Source organism: Aethalodelphis obliquidens, unplaced genomic scaffold, assembly GCF_003676395.1.
Source record: "Aethalodelphis obliquidens isolate GAN/ISIS:26980383/991018 unplaced genomic scaffold, ASM367639v1 scaffold1, whole genome shotgun sequence".
In the NCBI taxonomy this organism is placed as follows: domain Eukaryota; kingdom Metazoa; phylum Chordata; class Mammalia; order Artiodactyla; family Delphinidae; genus Aethalodelphis; species Aethalodelphis obliquidens.
In genome coordinates, this window is record NW_020837945.1 from 66,112,219 (window position 1) to 66,134,655 (window position 22,437).

General features: G+C 39.4%; 1 protein-coding gene across 2 annotated transcripts; it reads right to left on the reverse strand.

The window, feature by feature from the left end:
* Window positions 1-708: 708 nt before the first annotated feature.
* LRRC58 (leucine rich repeat containing 58) lies at window positions 709-17,969 on the reverse strand. 2 transcript variants are annotated; one of them, XM_027105860.1, is made up of 4 exons: window positions 17,368-17,969; window positions 6,602-6,730; window positions 4,941-5,218; window positions 709-1,885 (listed from the first exon to the last, which is right to left on the reverse strand). In XM_027105860.1, exons 1-4 carry the CDS (start codon window positions 17,865-17,867, stop codon window positions 1,677-1,679), a joined length of 1,116 nt encoding a protein of 371 aa, XP_026961661.1. In that variant the 5' UTR covers window positions 17,868-17,969; the 3' UTR covers window positions 709-1,676. The 2 variants fall into 2 exon arrangements, with proteins under 2 accessions (XP_026961661.1, XP_026961654.1); XM_027105853.1 differs by lacking the exon at window positions 6,602-6,730 and having other exon boundaries at window positions 17,368-17,960.
* Window positions 17,970-22,437: the final 4,468 nt, after the last annotated feature.

A 22,437-nucleotide genomic window follows, 5' to 3' on the forward strand; every position in this document is an offset into this window, starting at 1 on the left:
AGTCATGAATGCCAGAAGTCAGAAGGGAGATCATCTGATGTTCCAATGTGTTTCTGACCTTTGTATTACTCTACAGGTAGTATTTACCAACAAACCATTACGTTATTACAGATTAGTTAGCTAACGATTGCTAATGTGTGCTATGTATTTTATTTTACAATGTCAACTTACAGTTGTACTGTTACTCAATTTTTACTGCATACTAGTTAGTAAACATTTGTCATTTCTACTGGCAATTTGTGAAACCATTTTTCTGCTGTACTTTAAGGGTATATTTAATACATTTAAAATATTTTATCAATATATTATTTTCAAAAACTACTCCATGGTTAAACTTGTTTTGGAAACTGTTCTATTGTGTAAAAACACAATGACTGCTGTGCCCAATTTTATTTCACTTGTAATGTTTCTCTAGTTTTTCTGTAAAATTAGAGGAAGTTACAGTTCAGTACACACAGGCAAAGGAGTCATACTGGACTGCTAAAACCTTTAAAATCATTTTCCCACTCCTTTAACGCAAGACATAAAGAAGTTTCCTATCTTACATCTCTTTTCTGTTAAAAGAAATCTGACAGATTTTTCCATTAAAAACTATTATTCTGGGCTTCCCTGGTGGCGCAGTGGTTGAGAGTCTGCATGCCGATGCAGGGAACACAGGTTCGTGCCGGTCTGGGAAGATCCCACACGCCGCGGAGCGGCTGGGCCCGTGAGCCATGGCCGCTGAGCCTGTGCGTCCGGAACCTGTGCTCCGCAACGGGAGAGGCCACAACAGTGAGAGGCCCGCGTACCACAAAAACAAAACAAAACTATTATTCTGTCTTATGATGAACAGACTGATCAAGATCGTGGCCTCCCATTAATTATAAAAGTGATTTGTTTAAACAAAAAATGAGGTTAAGGTGGCTATGAGCTCAGATGTCAGATATACAGCTGTTTACCTAGTCCCATTAAAGCATATTTTAAAGTGTTCTGCATAGTATGTCAGGTTATAGGCTGCTCTGGTATCATTTCTTGAATAAATTTCTAAATCCTTGTTATGATTAAGGCACTATTACAGTCATTGCTGGATTATACAAGGGTAACAACAATCGTATAGAACAAAGGAGCAGAAGTGAAGAGTTTTAAAACCCCACATGAAAGTTATATCCCTTACTTTACCAGTCAGTAGCTGAGAAAGGTTTAGGTCCTATGTAACCATCTGTGAGCTTATCTGAATAACTCTGTAATCTAGACATATGGGCAATACAAGAATGTAGGGCTAATCCTGTTACGGTATAGTGTTCAACCTAAACTCAAGGACAACTCTGGTAAAAATGACATCTTTGATCATTTCTATCTTCATATCAACTATCACAAGTTAACACTCATGGTTTATTATAGCACTGCTCTTCAGGATGTTCCATTCTGCTGTGTGATTCATGCAAAACTTGAGTGAAAACTGCAAACAATCAGCTAAATCTGAAACTGCCATTCAGAGTGAATTTAAAAGAATCCAAACATGGAACTGGACTCATTCCTGCTGAATGGCTAGAAACACAAAATCTTTTACACCATCTCCAACTCCGTCATGGACACTTAAGATGAAGGTACGGTTTCTAGTGAACTTCCAAGTCTATTCTCTTTTCTAACCACCTCTGCTCAGTCTTTTAGTGTTTCACACCACCCTGCTTCCCTTTTCAACCAAGAAGAACTTTCTGCATTCTGTGTGCAGCCACACTGGCTTCATCTTCTGAGTCAGATTCGCTCTGGGATGTGGAGCTGTGAGAGGCAGAGCTGCAAGGGGAAGAGCATTCCGGTGAACACAGGTAGTGCATCAGGGGGAGACGGTATTTCCCACAGAAGTCCACAAATTTAATTTGTCTGACGCAGCAATCAAAGTAGACTCCTGGAGAGAAGAAGGAATGAGGACAAAGTAATCATTACAAAGCAAAGACCCACATTTTCTTTTTCAACCCTATCTCCAGCATTCTGAAGAAATGTCTTATAGTCTTCTCTTTTGAGAATCTTAAGCAGAGGTAGTGGCTGCTCCCATAACTGTTTATAGAAATACTGGAAGGTCTTAAGGATGGACTACAAAGAGAAGGCTAGGAGATTTATCTTAAAGAGAGCTGGCGTTAAAAGGACACTATTGGGCTTCCCTGGTGGCGCAGTGGTTGAGAGTCCGCCTGCCAATGCAGGGGACACAGGTTCGTGGCCCGGTCCGGGAAGATCCCACATGCCGTGGAGCGGCTGGGTCCGTGAACCATGGCTGCTGAGCCTGCACATCCGGAGCCTGTGCTCCGCAACGGGAGAGGCCACAACAGTGAGAGGCCCACGTACCGCAAAAAACAAAAAACAAACAAAAAAAGGACACTATTTACTTGGCTTGTTTTCTCTGGGTGACTTGGTGGACAGTGGTTGATGGAGATTACAGGATACCTAAAGTGCCCTTTCTCCATCCCCCGAGCCCCTCCTTGGTACTACCCTAGAGTCTTGATAATGATCTTAAAGAATTAGTTGTTATACCCAAAATTTGCAGAAAGGAGACGACTTTTAGTACCCCTGTCTTTATGTATTGGGAAAGAAAAATTAAAAGTAACAAAATGCCATCCTATTTCCACAGGGTCTAAATCTACAGCTTCAAAGCTGTTTCACTACTGATCTCACTTGACTTTCATGCAATTATATATTGCTAAGTAAACTGAAACTAGTATTCAGCTCTTTTGAGTCCTAATTTAGTGCTCCTGAACTGTGGCCCTTCAGCTAAGTAAAAATACAGCTAGAGATGACAGGAAAGCAGAGGTTGCTGTTTCGTGGGCTTCTAGCTGCTCCTCCTACTAGATATTGCACATCTCTAGTCCATGAAGGCTGTCACAATAGTTGCAGTATAACCGGAACCCCTAGACCCCTGCGTCCCATCAACTCTCTGGAGAAGAATCTCAACCTTTATACTCTACCTAGGATTCCTCTGGCACCAACTACTCTGTATATCACATAAGGGAACAAAATAAAAAGATGTGGTCCAAGCAAAGGAGAAACAATTTTTCTCCTATTAATTTTCTTTTCTGTTACTTCTCCATTAACTTTCTAATTTTTTGATCCTGTAGTAAGTATAATTCATAGTTTAAAAAGGGAAATTCATGGTATGTTACTTCGAACAATTCAGAAAAGTAGACAGATTCAGTAAACTGATCAATCATTAACAATAAATCCCCCCAAATGAGTTAGCTTTCTGAAACAAATGGAAGTAATAAAATAATTATAGTTACCAAGAGCTAAAATAGTATAATACTATCTTGTCATCTGTAAGATCTCAGACTATACAAAGGCAATATCTCACAAAATAGAAAATTACTTTTGTTTAACTTAGAGTTCAGTAACTAGGGAATCTGAGGGGGAATTCACTTCAGATATTACAAAATTTTAAGCTAATAATTTAAAAAGTATTTTAGTTCCTAAGACAAATAACACAGCAGTATACTAAAGAACTCATTTAAGAAAGAAAGAAACCATTTAAGAGAGAAAAGAGACTTCTTGTAGAGGTCTATTTCTAGAAAAGGATAGATTCCAAGAGATTAGATACAGACTATGAAGCCTGAAGGTCTGGTGAGAGTGTTGTCTCTTGCCACTGTTAAAGCCAACTTCAGAAGGAGAGTTCACAGAGAAAATCTAAGTACTTCTAACTTGGCACGGCAGTCTCTACTTCTAAAAGTAAATGGCCAGAAATGGCTCAGAGTAGTGTCATTTTTCTTTTTTAAACTAGTAGTATCTTTTTTACCTTTTAATATTCTTTGAGAAACTTAAATCACCTTCTCTCTGTTTAACATTATAACAGTTTTCAAGGCCTGACGGGACATCTGGGGAAAACCTCAGCTGGCTCTGATAATATTTATGCAGCATTTCCCTGGCACCTACAATTATCCTACAATAATAAAAACCTTTCTGTACCCCCATTAAATTGGATTTTTTAAAAAGTAGTCTTTTATGAGAGAGCCAAGATAGAATGACCTGCTATCATTCACCAACTCCCCTCCACACACTGGCACTTCAGGCCCTTCAAAATCTGGCCTCAATGTATCTTTTACTCTGCTCTCATTACTCCCTTAACTGTACCTTTGAACCAAATTATTACTCAACCAACATTCTGCCCCATATTGTTTTGTTTCCTATTTTACTCTCTCCATCTGAAAAGTCTTCTATCCTCAATCAAACCATATCAAAATTCAACTCATACTTCAAGAATTGTCTCATCTTTTCCAGATCTAATAAATGTGCTCTCTCCCTCCTTTGGTTTCCAACAGTATTTTGGATTCCTACTTTGCACTGTCTTACATTATATTATTTGTTTAGTTCTCTCTAAATGCTCTAAACTCAAGAAATTTTGAAGCATGGATTTAAAAGAATGGAGAATTCCAGGGTATATTCTGAAACTGGCACACATTCAGCCTATTCTCGTACACCTTGAATTGTACTCTATAAAGGTACCTGACACTCAGAATGGTGAGTCTAAGAAAATGTCCTTCAAATAAATATGAAAGGTGGCCAAACATTTTAGAGACTCTTCTAAAGCAATTAGAACTGTTTATGCTTTCTTTCTGTTTCCTCTCATGTTACCAATTTACCTTATCCTATGACAGTTCCAAGAAAGATGAGACTTTCTGGGTATTTTCCCTGTGTATGAATCCTGAAGTACCATGAAAAGAAGAAATAAGGAAAGAAAGAAGAAAAGGAGGGAGGGAAGAAGGGAGGGAGGGAGGGAGGGAGGGAGGGAGGAAGGAAGGAAGGAAGGAAGGAAGGAATCCAGAGAGGGTGAAATGTCTTACTTTCTGGTAAAAGGGTAAAATAAGGCAAACAAACAAACTGCCTTTCTCTGAAAGAAGACAGCTAATTAAAACAACATTTAGATCATTAATTTAAAAGTAACTAAATGAATGGGAAACAAGGACACTGAATTAACTTACCTCCACACTTTGGGTTTGGGCAATTGCTGGCTAAACTCAAGTATCTAAGAAGATTCCCAGGAAGATCATAGGGAGTATAGGAAATATTTCGAATTTTAATGGTCCGTGCAGCTAACTCCAGGAGAGTTGGAGGATCATACGTTAAATCTCTAACAAAACGAACAACCAATGGATTTCCTCGCAAACTCAATTCTTCCAAGTGAATAAGGTTGAGGATCTCTCGAGGCAGGTATGTCAGCAAGTTATTGTGAAGACTGAGGGAACGAAGTGAATGCAACCTAGAATGAATGCAATACAAAAATCAACCACCATAAGCAAGAAAACTACTCAGAAAGTTAAGGGAAGGACTCAATTTCCCCGCAAGAATGAGCAATTAAGATTAAGGTCAATGGAAGTAAAATTAAAAGGTGCTGAAACTAAATTAGAGCCCATACTTGTATATGTCATGAAGGACTTTTGCCCATGGAATCTTAGAGAGCTTAAAATACTTAGAGAGTATTCTGATGTGTTAGCTGATTTAAATGCTAGATTTAAAGGGGTTTTTTTTTGGCATGCTTTATCATTCAGATACCTAAAAAAGGAAAGATTTCAAATGCAACAGGAATAAAGATCCTTCACATTATCTCATTAGGATAGGAATGCTTCATATCAAATATAAATCAATAAAATCCCATAAAACCTTGGGGAATCTATGCCAAAGTAATACTCTATTTTTGATTACAGAAAAGAGGCTCAACAACTATGGAAAACAGTATGGAGGTTCCTCAAAAAACTAAAAATAGAGTTGCCATATGATCCAACAATCACACTCCTGAAAATATATTCAGACAAAACTATAATTCAAAAAGATACATGCACCTCTATGTTCATAGTAGCACTATTTGCAATAGACAAGACATGGAAACAACCTAAATGTCCATCGACAGATGACTGGATAAAGAAGATGTGGTATATATACACAATGGAATACTACTCAGCCCTATAAAAGAATGAAATAATGCCATTTGCAGCAACATGGGTGGACCTGGACATTATCATACTAAGTGAAGTAAGACAAACAGAAAGACCAACACCATATGATATCACTTATATGTGGAATCTAAAATACGACACAAATGAACCTATCTACAAAACAGAAACAGACTCACAGACAGAGAACAGACTTCTGGTTGCCAAGGGGAAGGAGGGGTGAGGGAGGGAAGGATTGGGAGTTTGGGATTAGCAGATGCAAACTATTATATATAGGATGGATAAACAACAAAGTCATACTGTATAGCACAGGGAGCTATATTCAATATTCTGTGATAAACCATAACAGAATAGAATATGAAAAAAAATATGTATGTATAACTGAATCACTTTACTGTACAGCAGAAATTAATACAGCATTGTAAATCAACTATACGTCAATAAAATTTTAAAAAGATAATAAAAAAAAGAAAAGAGGCTCAACGATTTTGAGGAATATATCAGAGCATTTAAAAGTAAAATTAAAAATAAGTCACCCAATTCATAACACACCTCAGAACTTTCATTCTCATGTATCATTTACTTTGAGAACACTTAATTCTTTTCCACATACAAATCATGTGGGTGAATGCAGGATGATAATTCCTAAGCACGTATCTCTGTGTGTACATAAACTGCCTGAAAATACTCACTGTGAAAGCTGAGGAGGCACACTTTGGATTTTGTTGTCACATAATACCAAGTAATTTAGAGAAGGCAAATTTCCTAATTCTGGCGGGATTTCTTTGATGAAGTTTCCTCCAAGATATAAACACTCTAAACTGCAAAAATAAATGAAAAAAACAAAAAAACCAAAATTTGAACAAGTACCCCATTATCTTTATTACAATGAACATATATCGTTTATTCATTCCGCAAATGTTTTACTCAGGCTTTCTATGTGCTATACAGTCTCTGGAGGAATAATGCAATCTTCAGGGAGCTTATATTATAGGTAAGCAGACAAGACACACCACATTTATAATTAAATGCAAAACAAGATCCCAAATAAGCATAACATGATTAAAATACCAAAATAAGCAGAACAATCCATAAATGATATAGGAGTTTTAAAAGTAGAGAAATTAAAAAAAAAGACATTAGTTCTGATTGGAAAGGCTCCCAAAAGTGTTGTGATTTCAGCTGGACTATGAATTTAGCCCATTTAGGGTAGGAGGAAAGAGGACCTTCAGGTCGGAAGAAGGGTTTTTATGGGATAATGAGTATACCTTTTAACACATAAGAAGAGAATTCATGTTGAGGAACCCAGAGATACAGCCGGATAAAGGCCAAATTACAGGAGCCCTGTATTCGCGCTGGTGGGTTTGGATTCAATGCATTACTAGGCAATGGGAAGGCGAAAACCACTAGCTTTTTTTTGAAGAGTGGAAAAACACGGCTCAAGTTTATGTTTCTTCTTTGCTCTTATTATGGCAAATGCAGTCTTTAAGAGGCTAACTAAATTATGTAAAACTGACCACTATTATGAAATTAAAGTTCTAGATAATTATCCAGTTTTCTAATAATAAGTTAACATTTTAGACATAGCATATATTGCACCAAAATGTACTGCTGCTCCTTGTGGTGATGACTGTAGAAAGACTCTCTCCAAAAGATTTTTTTCAGTTGATGGGGGGGTGGCAGAATCAGTTCTTACTATATAAATATCAATGAAATGTATACATATAGATCTTTCCCATAACTATGTTACTTTTGTCTTCCTGTTAAATCTGCTCAGTAGACATTATCATTCTTTTAAGACACCTTTAAATGTAGGGAAAAACAGCCTACTAAACTGTTACCCAAACTTCCAGCATAAGAATTAACTGGGATACTTTTAAAGCTACAAAATCTAGGCCCTGCTCAGATCCAGTAAATCAGAGTTCCAGGGGAAGGGCCTGAGAAGTGGCAGATTTTAGGGTACAAGCTGTAAAGTTAAAAGAAAAAGCCAAATTACCCTGCAGAGTTATAGCTAATTACAATCCACAATTAGCATTTAAGAGCACTCTTTACCCTACAGCCCTGCCAACACTTAATATCATCACCTGCTTTAACGTTTTTATTCTACTTTTTACTATTTAGCTGGTGTGAAAAATGATACCATTCTGTACTAGTAATCTCTAATTATTAGTGACGTTTAGCATCTTTTTATGTTTTGACCATTCGTACATCTTTAGAGAATTGCGTTTCTATCCTTTACCCATTTTTCTCATGGGTTATATGGCTTTCTCTTAGCTTGTTGAGAGCTTTGTTGTTGTTAAACATATGTTCTGCATAACCTTGTTCCTCTGTGGTCTAGAGCATGGTCTATTTTTGTTCACATTTTATATGTGTAAAAAGAATGTGCAGTTATTAGGATTGAGCTTGTTAGCTGTGCAATTCAAATTTTTTATAGTGTCTCATTATTTCACCTTCTTACTCTGGTGGTTAGTTTCCTACCTGAACCATGGTTTTCCCTTTATAGTTCTGTCAATTTTTGCTCTCTTTCTCCTCAAAATATGGAAGCTATATTGAAGATACATTCAGGTTCATGATGGTTAAAACTTCTTGTTGCATCGTTCCTTAATTCACATGAAGCATTTCTCATTCTTCCTTCTAATCCATTTTGCCGTAAAATCTATCGCCTCTGATTATCAATACTGCCTACCTGTTTTTGTTAGTATTTATTTAATCCTAGCCCCACCATTTACCAGTACGAGAACTTGGGCCCATTACTAAATCTCATTATGCCCCAGTTTCCTCTTCTTTAAAATTGAATAACATTACTATATATCATATAGGCAATAAATATGAACTAGGCACCGACCATGTGCCAGGCACTATTCCAGGGAATATAATGTAAAAAAGACCAAGTTCTTGACCTTAAGAAGCCTACATTTTAGTGAGAAAGACAGTAAGTCAATGAATGTATATATATTATGCCAGATAGCTTTAAGTGCTACAAAGGAAAACAGGTAATCAGATGTTGATGGAAGTGATACTGTAGATAGGGTGGTCAGAAAAGGTTTCTCTTAGGAGATGACACTTTAACAGAGATCTGAATGGAATGACTGAGTGAGTACAAATCCCTGCAGTGGAAAAAAGCTTGGTGTGCTGTGAAAGAGCAACACAGCCAGTGTGGGTACATCAGGGTGACAGGTGGGGAGAGTGGTGGTCAGAGAAGTCAGAAAGGTAGCCTGGGAAAGCCAGATCACAGAGGGCCCTTCAGGCCTTAGCAAGGATTCTGAATTTATCCTAGGTAGAAGGGGTTTGAACAAAGGCCAGTTGTGTAACTTGACTTACACTTTAGAAGGATCACTTTGGTTATTGTTTGGAAAACAGCAGGAGAAGTGGCAGGGACAGGCGAGTGCAATGGGAGGAGTAGAAGCAGGAAGACCAGACTGGAGCCTAAGGCAGTTGAATCCAGGTATGAAATGATAGAGATTTGCTTCGTACATCTTTTTCTACACCTTAACTTTAAACACATTGAGGTATTTCTATTTTAAGTGTAACTCTTGCAAACAGTGCACAACCTGATTGTTGATATATTTGCACTTGTGTTTTCTTTACCATGGTATATCTCAATATCTTTTTCTCTTCTGTCTGCCTTCTGTTGTGTTCATCAAGTTTCCTTTTGTCCCACTCCATTATTTTGAACTGCACATGCTACATGTATTTTGCTAGTAGTTGCCCCTTCAATTTCCTTTGCTCTCCCTCTCACTCCCAAATATACAACCATGCTCACTTCTCTGTCATCTTCATATCATCATCCAGGATTAGTTCTACCTTGATTTGAAAATAAATTGAAACTTATTTATTCCCAATCAATAATTACTCAGTCATCAATATGTTTTACCAAATTCTCTGCTCACCACTGTTCTGGGCACTTGCTATTTCTTTTAAAGTTCATTTTTCTTGGAGTACAGCCTGTAGAAGTTCTTTCAGTAAGGACTTACAGTTGTTAATGTTTGAGTCCTTTGTCTCTGATGTTCTTATTTTTTCCCTTCACACCTAAGTAATAGCTTGGCTGGGCATAAAATTCTAGGTTGACAGTTACTTTTCCTTACCAGGAGGAAGATACTGTTCTACTATCTTATTACAGCCCATATTCCTTTGTAGGTAATCTGTTTTTTTTCTTATTAGGAATTTTTAGGGTCTTTTTTCTTTATCCTTCTTGTTCTACAGTTTTATTATGATGTGTCAAGATACCAGTTCAGAGTGCTCTCTTTCTTTAATCGTGGGAAATTCTCAGCTACTATTACTTCTGGCATTGCCTTTCCTACATTCTCTATTCTCCTTCTGGAATTCCTAGCAAACAGCACTTTGAACTTCAGAGTCTATTTTCCATTTCTCTTAACATTTCTTTCATACGTTCCGTTTCTTTATTTTTTTGTGCTGCATTCCAGAATGCCTCAGTAAGATCTTTTAGCTTACTGATTCACTACGCATCAGCTGACTCCAGTCTACCATTCAGCCCACTGAGTTCCTAATTATATATTTTTATTTCTAGAAATTCCGATTGGGGTTTTCATAGTTGTCAGTTTTAAAACTTCTTATTCTTCTTTCACTGATGAAGTTCCCTCCTTTATCTCTCTTAAGTTAGGAAACAAACTTATTTTAAAGTCCTTTACAGATGGCCTTTATACATAGTTTCTCAGATACAATTTCTTCCATTTGTTGACTTTCTTATCTGTATTTCATAATCTCAGCCTTCCTTGATGTGTGGTGATTCAAAAAGCCAATTTGAATCTGAAGTTTTGTCATTCTAAAAATATATTAATGAAAACAAAATATATTAATGCTACTCTCTATTTCTTATTGTGTAAATCTTTTCAAGACTGCATTTCTCTCTTTAGATTTACAATGCTCAGTAAAAGTAAGCAGAACACACTTAACCCTGATAGGCTATTTTTTTCTCCTTTAAGGATTACCTTGTGGCAAAAATCAATGGTCTGGATACAAAACTGAATTCCCCTACATATAAGTGTTTAAACACTGGTGAAAAAGGTTCCTAGGCAGGATTTTTTGAGCTTACAGATTATAAGTTACTGCTCAGTTACTGAGAAATTTCTATTTTTCAATGATGAGAGCTACTAGAATAGAATAGAAGAGAGTAGAAAAGAATATTTGGAGTCCAAAACAGAAACTTCTCTGGAAAAAAAAAAATTTTAATGAGACAGCTGGGAAAAATTTTTAGCAAACTTGGAAGTTCCTTTATAAAGGATTCAATAGTTACATAACAACTTGCAATTTAGTCTAGTGAGGGAGAAAAGAAAGTGATGAAAGGGAAGAGTGAGTCTGAGAGCAAATATAAATATTGCCCTTCCTATATGGTTAAGTCAGGAACCAAGAGAAATTAGTGTCTGGTGGTCAGTCACTACTCAATGTCTTCTCTCAGTGTTTTGGAGTTGGTGGGGAGGTAAACAGACAGAAAGGACGCCAAACCTTAGTTGTTACTGTGACTTTGGCAGAGAAAGATCTGATGTTCTAAAATATAACCAAGTTCATGACTTCAAAACCATATAAATCTCTTTTGCAGCTGATGGGTATCATTAATTAGAGTATACAACCAGCATATTCAATTTACATTTTCAGGCTTATGTACCACTTTGAAACTCAAATAATTTCCAAAGTTCTTGGACTTAAAGCCTTTCAATGATTTGTGGGAATTAAATTTCTAAAACACACTCTACTGTTTCCAAACACGCTTTTCTATAAGGAGAAATGAAACTACTGTTGAATTTAAAGCAAAACCGTAGTGTTTAAAAGTTCTTGTATTTGTCAAAATTACACCTCTGTTAATCAGACGTGAAACAATTCTATTCTTTTGATGTTTGACAAATACAAAAAACATGAAAATCATTCACAAAATTTAAAGAATTCTTCCTTTCTTTTTTGTCTAAGGTTAACAGACCAACCTTAAATTTGTTTCCTGAAAAGTATCTCACCTCTCCAATCCTTAGGGATACTGAAGTGGGTACCTTTCCTATAGGAAGGGCCAGTGACCCACTGGAAAAATACACTAGGGTCCACTTAGTGCCAATCAACTTAACCACAGGTGTAAGTAGGAAATGTTTTGCTTCTCCACCCAAACAAAAATGACATTCAATATAACAAAAATATACATTAGTCCCATGTTATGATTGGTTAAAGGGAGATGGAATTAAAGTGAGACAGGTTTGTACCTAAAGAGGCAGAAAATAGAAAATAAGAGAAACACAGAAAGATAAGAACCATACGTCTGTGGATAAAGAAAGTAGTTTTCTTGAGACAGCATCCCCATACTAAATCATTTTCAAATATACTCACTACAGGATTTTAAGGTCCGTTATATATTCAAAAGTAGAAGCACAAATGGAGGAATCATCTCTTGGTTCTTGCCCCAGACTAAGGCATTGAAAGAAGTCAGAAGGAAGAATTGAGAGCCAGAGAAAAACTCAATATGACTCTAAATGGGGAAAAGAGTTTTTATTTAAACTTTACTGCTGCATTCTATTTATCATCTGGTTAGGTCGTCTCTTTTGTAAGATATCAACCTATTGCACACTAGCTTCAAAACAGTCCAGGACATTAATATTTAGCTTTTATTTCCATCACAATTCTCATATCTTTTATTTCTAAAACCACATCAGGCAGACAGTGAAAGAGGCATCATGAACAGAAAAAGGAAGGAAATCTTTTCTTACCTGAGAAGAAAAGACTGTGGGGAATGGAGCCAACTAAACTCACTTGTGCTCAAACCTACTCTCCCAGTGTCTAGCATCCTGGATGCCAAAGAATCCTGGAGCTTTTGTTTTCTTTAACAAAGTCTATTACCCGTTGGGTGATAAGTTATTAAGCTCTTCCTCAGTTAATGTCTGAGCTAGTTGAGAGGAATAAAAGTTAAGAGTTCAGAAAAAGAAACAGGTCAAAATATGAATTACACCTACTTTTCCAACACTGTAAGACAAAACCAAGTTTGTCCATCTACTAGCAAGTTATTATACCTACTTGTTGAAGAAGAACCTCATATTTTGATGGAAAGAATCTACACCCACAACCTCATGATTCACACTGAGCCTAATTTACTCCAGGGGAATGAAGTTAATCATAAAAATAAGATTTTCACCATCTACTTATTTGTTATACTTTAAAATCATCTTTCAAAAACCACTTTTCAAAAATTTTATCACCAGGGAAAAGGATCAACAGAATACAGAAAATATACATGAAAATACCCTGCTAAATCTGGAGGATCAAATACACCAATTAAGCTAGGAGTATTTATTTGTTATTCCCTCCTGGAAGGATGGAGGGTGGGGAGAAAGGGGACCTCTATATGGATTATATACTCTGCATTATTTTTTAAACTTCCGTTAAAGAGGGTAGATAGATTCCAAATGCCCAGAAACACCTCACTTGGTTTTAAAAGCAACATGGCATAGTAAACAATATACATCAATGTTACCAATGAGGTCTAGGGAGTCCACGTATATTCTAAGAGAAGATGGTGTTCCTGGGCAGGTACCCTAGGGTTTGAGTAACTGAACCTCTACCTCTACATTTTTGAAGCTTTAATGTATTATTTTAGTAGTAAGTAGTAAGTAGTAAGCAGCCTTTGAGGGTTGAAGCACATGAATCTCCCTGTCGTTGTCTGGCCTCAAGCAAGTCACTGATACTAAATCTCAGTTTCTTCATCTGTAAAAAGAAGGGGGTGACTCAGGCCAATTGCCTAGGCTGTCTCTACTTCTAAGAGTATATTCCTACATGACCCTTTCAGCCTACATTCAACTAGAGTTTATATTTGGAGCATATAACCTAAACCTTTACTGATTCTTATCAGTAAAGAGAAATACAGCAGACAACTGAAGAATGAAAACAATGACATAAAAGAGCCTACATACAATTGGAGACAAAGGTACAATGTCCAAAAACCACAGTAAACAGCCCAGAAAATCAGGTCAATCAGGAAAATGGCTTTAGCCAATCCTCCTGATCACATATTCAACAGAACAGAAGTCAGAAGAATTAGGTTCTAGCCCTTACTCTGTCACTGTGGAAAATTCATGGGTTTGAAGTCAGAGATCCAGTTTGATCCAAAGGTCAAATCCAGTTCTACCACTCATTGGCTTTGTGATCTTAAGACTTTACCTCTTAGGGCTTCAGTTTCTTCTTCTCATGCCACAGAGTCATTGTGAAAATTAAAAAGCATATTTAGAGGACCTACCACAGGGCTTACTGCATTGTAAGGATTCAATAAATGGGATTTTTGCCTACCTTTCTACCCATGTGATGGTAATATTTGCTCTAAGTTTTTCTTAGTACATTAAAAAAATTCCAATGAGAATGCTGGAATTAACATCAAAATTAGAAGGAACTAAGGCTTGACAATTTTACATCTAAATCTCTCTCCAACCCTTCTATCAGTATTTCTTACTATCTCTCCTAGCATCACCCTGGTATAAGCTACCATCATCTCTCATTCTACTAGAATAGCCTCCTTCCATCCAGCCTTCAAAATGTCTTCTCATCTCTCCACCTGCTCCCCGCTCCATTCTTGCACAGCAACAAGACAGATGTGCTTTTTAAAAACTCTTCCATGCGTACTTAGAATAAAATTCAAGCTTTACCATGGCCTTCAAGATATGACATGGCCTGGGATCTGGTCCAAATTTATATTTGCCACTTTCCCTGTTGGTCACTTCTTCACTATGCTCTAGTACAATGTCCTCCTTTCAAAATTTTGGCCTTCAGTCCTTCTTTCTGGGTTTTCATGCATGCTGTTCCTTCAATCTGGACTGATCCCATCCCACCCTCTCCTGGTTAATTCTTACTCTTCCTTTAAAAGCTCAATTCAAATGTTACTTGCTCAAAGACCAAACTAAGTTACTTTGTTTCAAGGCACTCTGTACTTCTTCACAGAACTTATAACAACTGTAATTAAATAATGAAGTTAACAGGTGTTTAATGTCTCCTCTGTTAGAATGCTCCATGAGGGAAGGATCCTGTTCACCACTGTATCCCCACCCCAGCACCTAGGACAGTGCCTGACACTGGGTAGGTACTCAATAAAAATCTGTTGGTGAGTAAACAAAGGGACATCTTGTCCAAATGCCTCATTTAGCTGATTAGGAAGTTGTAGTCAGGATATGTTAAAGTGACTTGCATAAGGCTGGGACACCAAGAGTTCTTTTTTTTTTTTTTTTTAACAATAATAAACATTTATTTAGTGCTTATTACATGTCAAGCATAGATTTAGGCTCATTACTTTTTCTTTTAACATCTTTATTGGAGTATAATTGCTTTAAAATGGTATGTTAGTTTCTGCTTTATAACAAAGTGAATCAGTTATACATATACATATGTTCCCATATCTCTTCCCTCTTGTGTCTCCCTCCCTCCCACCCTCCCTATCCCACCCCTCTAGGTGGTCACAAAGCACGGAGCTGATCTCCCTGTGCTATGTGGCTGCTTCCCACTTGCTATCTATTTTACATCTGGTAGTGTATATATGTCCATGCCACTCTCTCACTTTGTCACAGCTTACCCTTCCCCTCCCCATATCCTCAAGTCCATTCTCTAGTAGGTCTGTGTCTTTATTCCCATCTTGCCCCTAGGTTCTTCAAGACCTTTTTTTTTTTTTTTTTTTAGATTCCATATATATGGGTTAGCATACAGTATTTGTTTTCTCTTTCTAACTTACTTCACTCTGTATGACAGACTCTAGGTCCATCCACCTCATTACAAATAACTCAATTCGTTTCTTTTTATGGCTGAGTAATATTCCATTGTATATATGTGCCACATCTTCTTTATCCATTTATATGTTGATGGACACTTAGGTTGCTTCCATGTCCTGGCTATTGTAAACAGAGCTGCAATGAACATTTTGGTACATGACTCTCTTTGAATTATGGTTTTCTCAGGGTATACGCCCAGTAGTGGGAATGCTGGGTCGTACGGTAGTTCTATTTTTAGTTTTTTAAGGAACCTCCATACTGTTCTCCATAGTGGCTGTATCAATTTACATTCCCACCAACAGTGCAAGAGGGTTCCCTTTTCTCCACACCCTCTCCAGCATTTACTGTTTGTAGATTTTTTGATGATGGCCATTCTGACCTGTGTGAGATGATATCTCATGGTAGTTTTGATTTGCATTTCTCTAATGATTAATGATGTTGAGCATTCTTTCATGTGTTTGTTGGCAGTCTGTATATCTTCTTTGGAGAAATGTCTATTTAGGTCTTCTGCCCATTTTTTGATTGGGTTGTTTGTTTTTTTGATATTGAGCTGCATAAGCTGCTTGTAAATTTTGGAGATTAATCCTTTGTCAGTTGCTTCATTTGCAAATATTTTCTCCCATTCTGAGGGTTGTCTTTTTGTCTTGCTTATGGTTTCCTTTGCTCTTATTCTCAGGTCAATGTTCTTTTCACTACACTTAACTCTGAGGTCCCTTTCAGCTCTAATATTCTGTTATCTCAGAAAATTCAAGAAAGGATGTGAAAATATTTTACAGATAGAAGATTCTTTTTTTTCACTTTGGACAATACACTTGCTCTTATTTTATTTCTCACTCCCCTGCAGGGCACCTTTAGGGGACTTTTGTTACCCTGCTTCTCTGCTTCCTTCTTCCATTTAATTCAACATATATTTACCGAACAATCTAGTAGATGAGGCAGATCTGTAGGCAATAATTATAATCAATAAGTGCAATGGCAGAGTGAATGAGGTACAGAAGAAGTACAGTTTAGACAATAATTAACTGTTGTCCAAGAAGCAGTAAAGAAAGGAAACAAAGAAATGACCCTCAAAACAGGTTTTGAAGGATGAACACGAGTTTGCCAGATGCAAGCAACATTCCAGACAAAGGTAACAGCAACACAGAGGCACTGTATCCATTCAACACATATTTAGTCAGTGCTTACAAGGTGCCGGTAAAGTGCACAGCTCAGTGAATTCCATAAATAGTTTTGCTGGTATCGCTACAGAAAAGATGGAGCAGGAAATGTAGTGGAAAGCAAGGATCAGATCGGAGTACCTTGTCTGTCACGCTACAAGACATAAATTTGATCTACAGGCATGGAAAACCACCCAAGACTTCGGAGCAAGGAAGGAACCTTCGGAGCAATGTTGCAAGAGGCAACCTCAGATTTACATTTGTTTGAGTATGTACTCAGTTGGGATCACTCCCCCAGACCCCAGGAGACGACAGAAAAACTGCCTGGAAGATCTGCACAGGGCAAACACAACAAACCAAATGCTGTCACGACCACGATCTTATTAGATCTTCACTACAACTCCCTGAGTTGGCAGGGCAATACTCACAGCCAAAGAGTTGAAGAAGAGCCTAGACTAAGACAGGTACGTGACAACCGAACGGCGCCCCAAGACCTGGCGCGGGGCCCCAGGACTCCCGGACACCGCCCCGGGCCTCCCTACTCTCAGGCAGGCACCCGCTCACCTCCTCAAGTTCTCGATCTCGGCTGGGATGTTCTGAAGCTGGTTGCCACCGAGGCTGAGGGTGTGCAGCGCGCGCAGGTCCAGCAGCGAGGCTGGAACCTCTTGGAAGCAGTTCCCGCTAAGGTTGAGCACGTGGAGGCTGCGGCAGAGCGGCGACTGGGCCAGGCCCTTGGGCAGCGAGCCGGGCCCGCCGAGCCGGTTGTTCTTGGCCAGCAGCGTGCGCAGGCCGCGCAGCGCCAGCAGCTCCGGCCCCAACGCGGTCAACGCGTTGCCGCTCACGTCCAACAGCTGGAGGTGCGGAAAGCCGCTGCCCAGCGCCCGCGGCAGCGACACCAGACGGTTGTGCGGCAGCAGCAGCCGCAGCAGCGCCTCCCGCGCGCCGCGCCGCTCCTCGCCCCGCGCCTCCAGCTCCGACTCCAGGGTCTCGGGGGACACGCTGAGGCGGGACAAGTTCAGTTCGGACTCCCCGGCCGTGGCCACCACCGCTCCGGCCTCCTCCATCCCGGCCGCCACAGAGCGCCCCGCGCTACCCACAGGCCGGGAGCTCCGCGGCGCCCCGGAACCTGAACCAAGCGCTGCGTCGGAAGTGGCGCGGGCGGGCGGACGCGCGCGCGCTAAACCCGCGCGCCCCCGCCGAGTCACGCGACGCGAGGCGGCGGGGTGCGCGCGCCGCTCGGGGGCCGGGCTGCGCTGCTCGGGGGCTGGGCTTCGCTTCACGCGGCCCGCGGCGCGGACCCGGCTTGCCGGCGGGGGCGGAGACCAGGCGGCCCCCAGTTACTCTCTGAACGCGGCAGGGTTTGGGCAGTCGCGGCTTATGGTCCCTGGAGTCTGGTGACCTGTCCCCGGAGTCCAGGACCGCCTCGGTAAACAGCCCGAGGACAGTTTTGCTCTTTGGCGTTGAGGATTCGCGCGTCACGGTGCCCCGCCCTCTTGGTTTCCAGTTTAGGAGTGGGGCCCCTGGTCTGAGGGATTAAGCAAGAACACAGGAATTTAGTGGTGATTCAGCTCCATGACAGCAAGCCCCAGGAATTTCAAGTCCCGGGATTAACCAAGCCGACTTTGAAGTGCGAAGGCAGCTGTACTAGAAATCAGAACTCTTGGATCTTACCTCGGGTTCAGCTGTTAAATAGCCTTGTTTCCTCGGATATGGGATTTGATTTCAGTTTCTCCATCCATAAAATATGGATAATCGTTGCCCTGCTTGCCCTACAGCATTTTTTAAAAAAACCGTTTTAAAAGGAGGTGTCAAATAAGGACGTTTCGCCATTTTAGCTGTAGAAGCACTTCTGTGGTTTTTTGGTTTGTTTTAGTGGCTAGAAATGAATTTGGGGGCCATGGAGAAGTTTTCGTTAATTTGAGATAGCTCAGATTAATTGATCAGTTTAAGAAGGCAGAAAGCATTGAGATTTTAGTTCAGGTTAAAACTACAATGTAACTGGGAAAATCCACACTCTGGCTTTAACTCAGTACTTCTAATTAACATATTTTTTGCCTTGCCCTAAATTCAGTCTTTTCTGAAATTACTTTTTATAATTTTGAAAAGTCATTAATAGAAATGAAAATATTCAGCGTATTTTTTACAAAGTCATGCACAAAAACGTTAAAAGTTTGTGTATAACCGATGCCATTAAATTGCTTTCTTCCTAAAAAGGAGGATAAAGGAACTTTTTTCTTTCCAGTTAGTGTGAGAAACTTTATGCTTCTTACCGCCCCCCACCCCCTGCCAAACTTCACCTTAATTTCTGATTGAGTTATAGCTGTGGGAAGTTACACATTGTGAGTTTAAACCAGGGATGGAATGTTTTTAAAACCGCTGGAGTGTCCTGAATTTGAAGCCTGTTTTGAAAGGGCCCTTTTAAAAATGAGACCTTCCTTATTTTGGATCAAGATTACATTCTGGCAGGAAACTAATATGTGAAAATTGCAAATGTGTAAAGTAATACAGTTTTATGCTTTTTTTTTGCGGTACGCGGGCCTCTCACTGTTGTGGCCTCTCCCGTTGCGGAGCACAGGCTCCAGACGCGCAGGCTCAGCGGCCATGGCTCACGGGCCCAGCCGCTCCGCGGCATGTGGGATCTTCGCGGATCGGGGCACGAACCCGCGTCCCCTGCATCGGCAGGCGGACTCTCAACCACTGCGCCACCAGGGAAGCCCCAGTTTTATGCTTTTAAAAATGTGTATGTGTCTGTGATAAAAATAAATTGACGGGAATGTAATGTAAAATGAGAAAACATAATTCAAATATGATTCAGAAAAAGAGTTAAGGTCACAAATTGGTGAAATTAAGGGGGAAGAGATAGAAATAGTCTCAGTATTAGAGAATAAAGCTACCTGGTAGAAAGTTTTGGAGATATGTTGAGAGTGATGGGAGGATTCCCCCCCCCCAATTGCTCATTATAAGAACCCTCTCTATCTCAGCTACCATGGGTGCATCTCTTTGTTGAAGCCAGGTGGGTCTAAATAAAGCAGCATCCCTCAACACTACAGTGGGCCTTGAAACTGTCCAGTGAGCTTGGAGAGTTTTGAAAACTCCCTGGGAGGTGAAGGAGCTTTGGTGGCTTGTGAACCTTCACAGTGATGGATGCAGTTGGGGCACCAGAAAGTGTAAAGGGAAAAGGAGACATGATGAGTTATCTAGGGAAAGGGAGATGGATTACAGGGAGTTGGGAAGAAACATGGCATACTTGCACACTTATCAAAACTTCACCATTGAGTCACTTTTGGGTCAAATTGACTGTTTCAGGATAAGTCTCCTGACTAGAGTGTTACTGAAAAAAAGGGAGACCAAATGAAGAGCAGGTCCTCCTTCAGCCACCCTGTCCAGGTTTCCTGAGGGCAGGAGCTGTGTCTATTTACCTTGGCACCACCCCTGAGGCATAGTAGACACTCAGTAAATAGTAAGTGAAGAAAATAAATGCATGAATAGGCTTTGGTATACCTGACTAGGATGGCCACTATTGTCCAACTGACTGCAGAAGAAACAAGAATAAGCTGAGTGAAGAATCCTTTCATAAACCATACTAGCCAGGAGGCAGTGTACTAAGTATATAAAGTGTGGGCTTTGGCTTTTATCAGATATAGGTTTCAAATCCCACCTCTGGAAATCAAGTTTCTCTTATTTAATCTTGATTTTGTTACTTAATCTCTTTAAGCCTTGATCTCATTATCTGATTATTGTCTGTTTTGTGGGGTCATTATATGGGTTAAATCTAAAGAGTTTAGCTTAGTATGTATGTAGCATGAAGTAAATAATCGGTAAGTAGTGACTATTATTAGCAATAATAGTAATAGCAGTTATTGTTATAACTATTACCCTCTCCCCCTTTTTAGATCATGATCAGGGTAAAGATGAACGAAGTTGAGAACAACCTTTACTATGATGGCACAATTTACTGCATAAACCGTGGCTTTCTGTTCTGGGCCAGGCAGTGTTTGGGGGATTAGAATTTGAGAGGTTGGTGTGAACTCTCCTTGCCCTTGGTCTTGACATCCAAGATTTATGCCTATTACCCTGTCTATCTTCAAGTTATATATCAAGACCTCATCCCTCCTAAACTGGACTCCTACCTCCATTCCAGCTACCTCTGATGAAGCACTGCTTTTATTATTTCAAGCCATCTTTCTCCTACCTCTCCTAACCCCATGTCTCTTCATTATCAGATGAAGGACAATTGCTTAGCCTGGCATGCAGGGTTTTGGATTATTACTATTGCTGAGTCACTCTCAGAGTGGCTTATCCAGTCTGGCCTGGGATGGTTTAAAGTTCTGCCATCTTCCTACCAGCTGTAGTCCAAATATCAAACAACAGTTACTCTCTGTTCCAGGCAGCATTGAAGGCAGAGGGAGCTGTAATCTTTCAATCCATCATGAGGAGGAGTCCGCCTCTATGTTTACAGGAGCCTAGAGTGAACCTGCAGACAGTTTTGAAATTTAAGGTCTACAGTTTGGTTATTAGCAGGTTCCTTCCTCTGCTTCAGTGTATTCTTGCTATAGAATTGACAGATCAGTATTAATTGGTAGATTAAGCTTTCCTCAATAGCTTTCCCCAAATGAGTCTTTACTGAAGTATGGGCTCTCTTTATTTTGAAGATTCAAACAATGACATGACATTTTTGGATCTGGGTGTCTTTCAGTGAGAGATATAAAAGCATCCTCATGACTACTTCCAGTGAATTCACTTCATGTAGGGGTTTTCTCACACCAGTTGAGGTGTTTTCCTTGGTGATTGTTTTGGGAATTTGAGTAGCTATGCATCTTTTATTTATTTTTAACATCTTTATTGGAGTATAATTGCTTTACAATGGTGTGTTAGTTTCCACTGTATAACAAAGTGAATCAGCTATACATATACATATATCCCCATATCTCCTCCCTCTTGCGTCTCCATCCCATCCTCCCTATCCCACCCCTCTAGGTGGTCACAAAGCACAGAGCTAATCTCCCTGTGCTATGCAGCTGCTTCCCACTAGCTATCTATTTTACATTTGGTAGTGTATATACATCTTTTAAATTTTATCCACTTGTTCAGCCTATGTTCCATAATTGGGTTGTTTTACCTTTTCATAGATAGCTGGTCATAACAACAACTATAAACAAGCTAAAATACTTCTAGTCCCCAATTTATTCATTTGTAAATACTTATTGAGCACGTCTTATGTGTAAGAAGCTGAACTATGCATTAAAGATGTATATCCAAAAATAATGGCTAACATTTATTGAGTGTTTTCTCAGTGCCAGGCACTGTCCTAGAGGCTTTGTAGTCATTATTTTATTTAATTCTCATACTCATTCTGTAAGGTATTATCCCCATTTTACAGACAAGAAAACTGAGGTGTGGAAAAATTAACTTGCCACATCACAGTTATGAAGGGGCTGGATACCAGCATAGTAGAATATGACTCCAAAGTTTATGATTTTGTTGAAATACAATCACTGCCTTCAAGGGATTTATAGTATAGTAACAGAGTAAACATGAACCCATAAAATCCCAAATAATCCAATTTAAAATTGGGCAAAAAATCTATAGACATTTCTCCAAAGAAGATTTGCAGATAGCCAATAAGTACATGAA

Excerpts from the sequence above, each read along its gene's own strand:
- LRRC58 (XM_027105860.1), bottom strand. The coding sequence starts at position 17,867 with ATGGAGGAGGCCGGAGCGGTGGTGGCCACGGCCGGGGAGTCCGAACTG. Across the intron at positions 5,219-6,601 it reads GTGCCTCCTCAGCTTTCACA|GTTGCATTCACTTCGTTCCC; the intron begins GTGAGTATTTTC and ends CATTCATTCTAG. Across the intron at positions 1,886-4,940 it reads CCCAAACCCAAAGTGTGGAG|GAGTCTACTTTGATTGCTGC; the intron begins GTAAGTTAATTC and ends TCTTCTCTCCAG.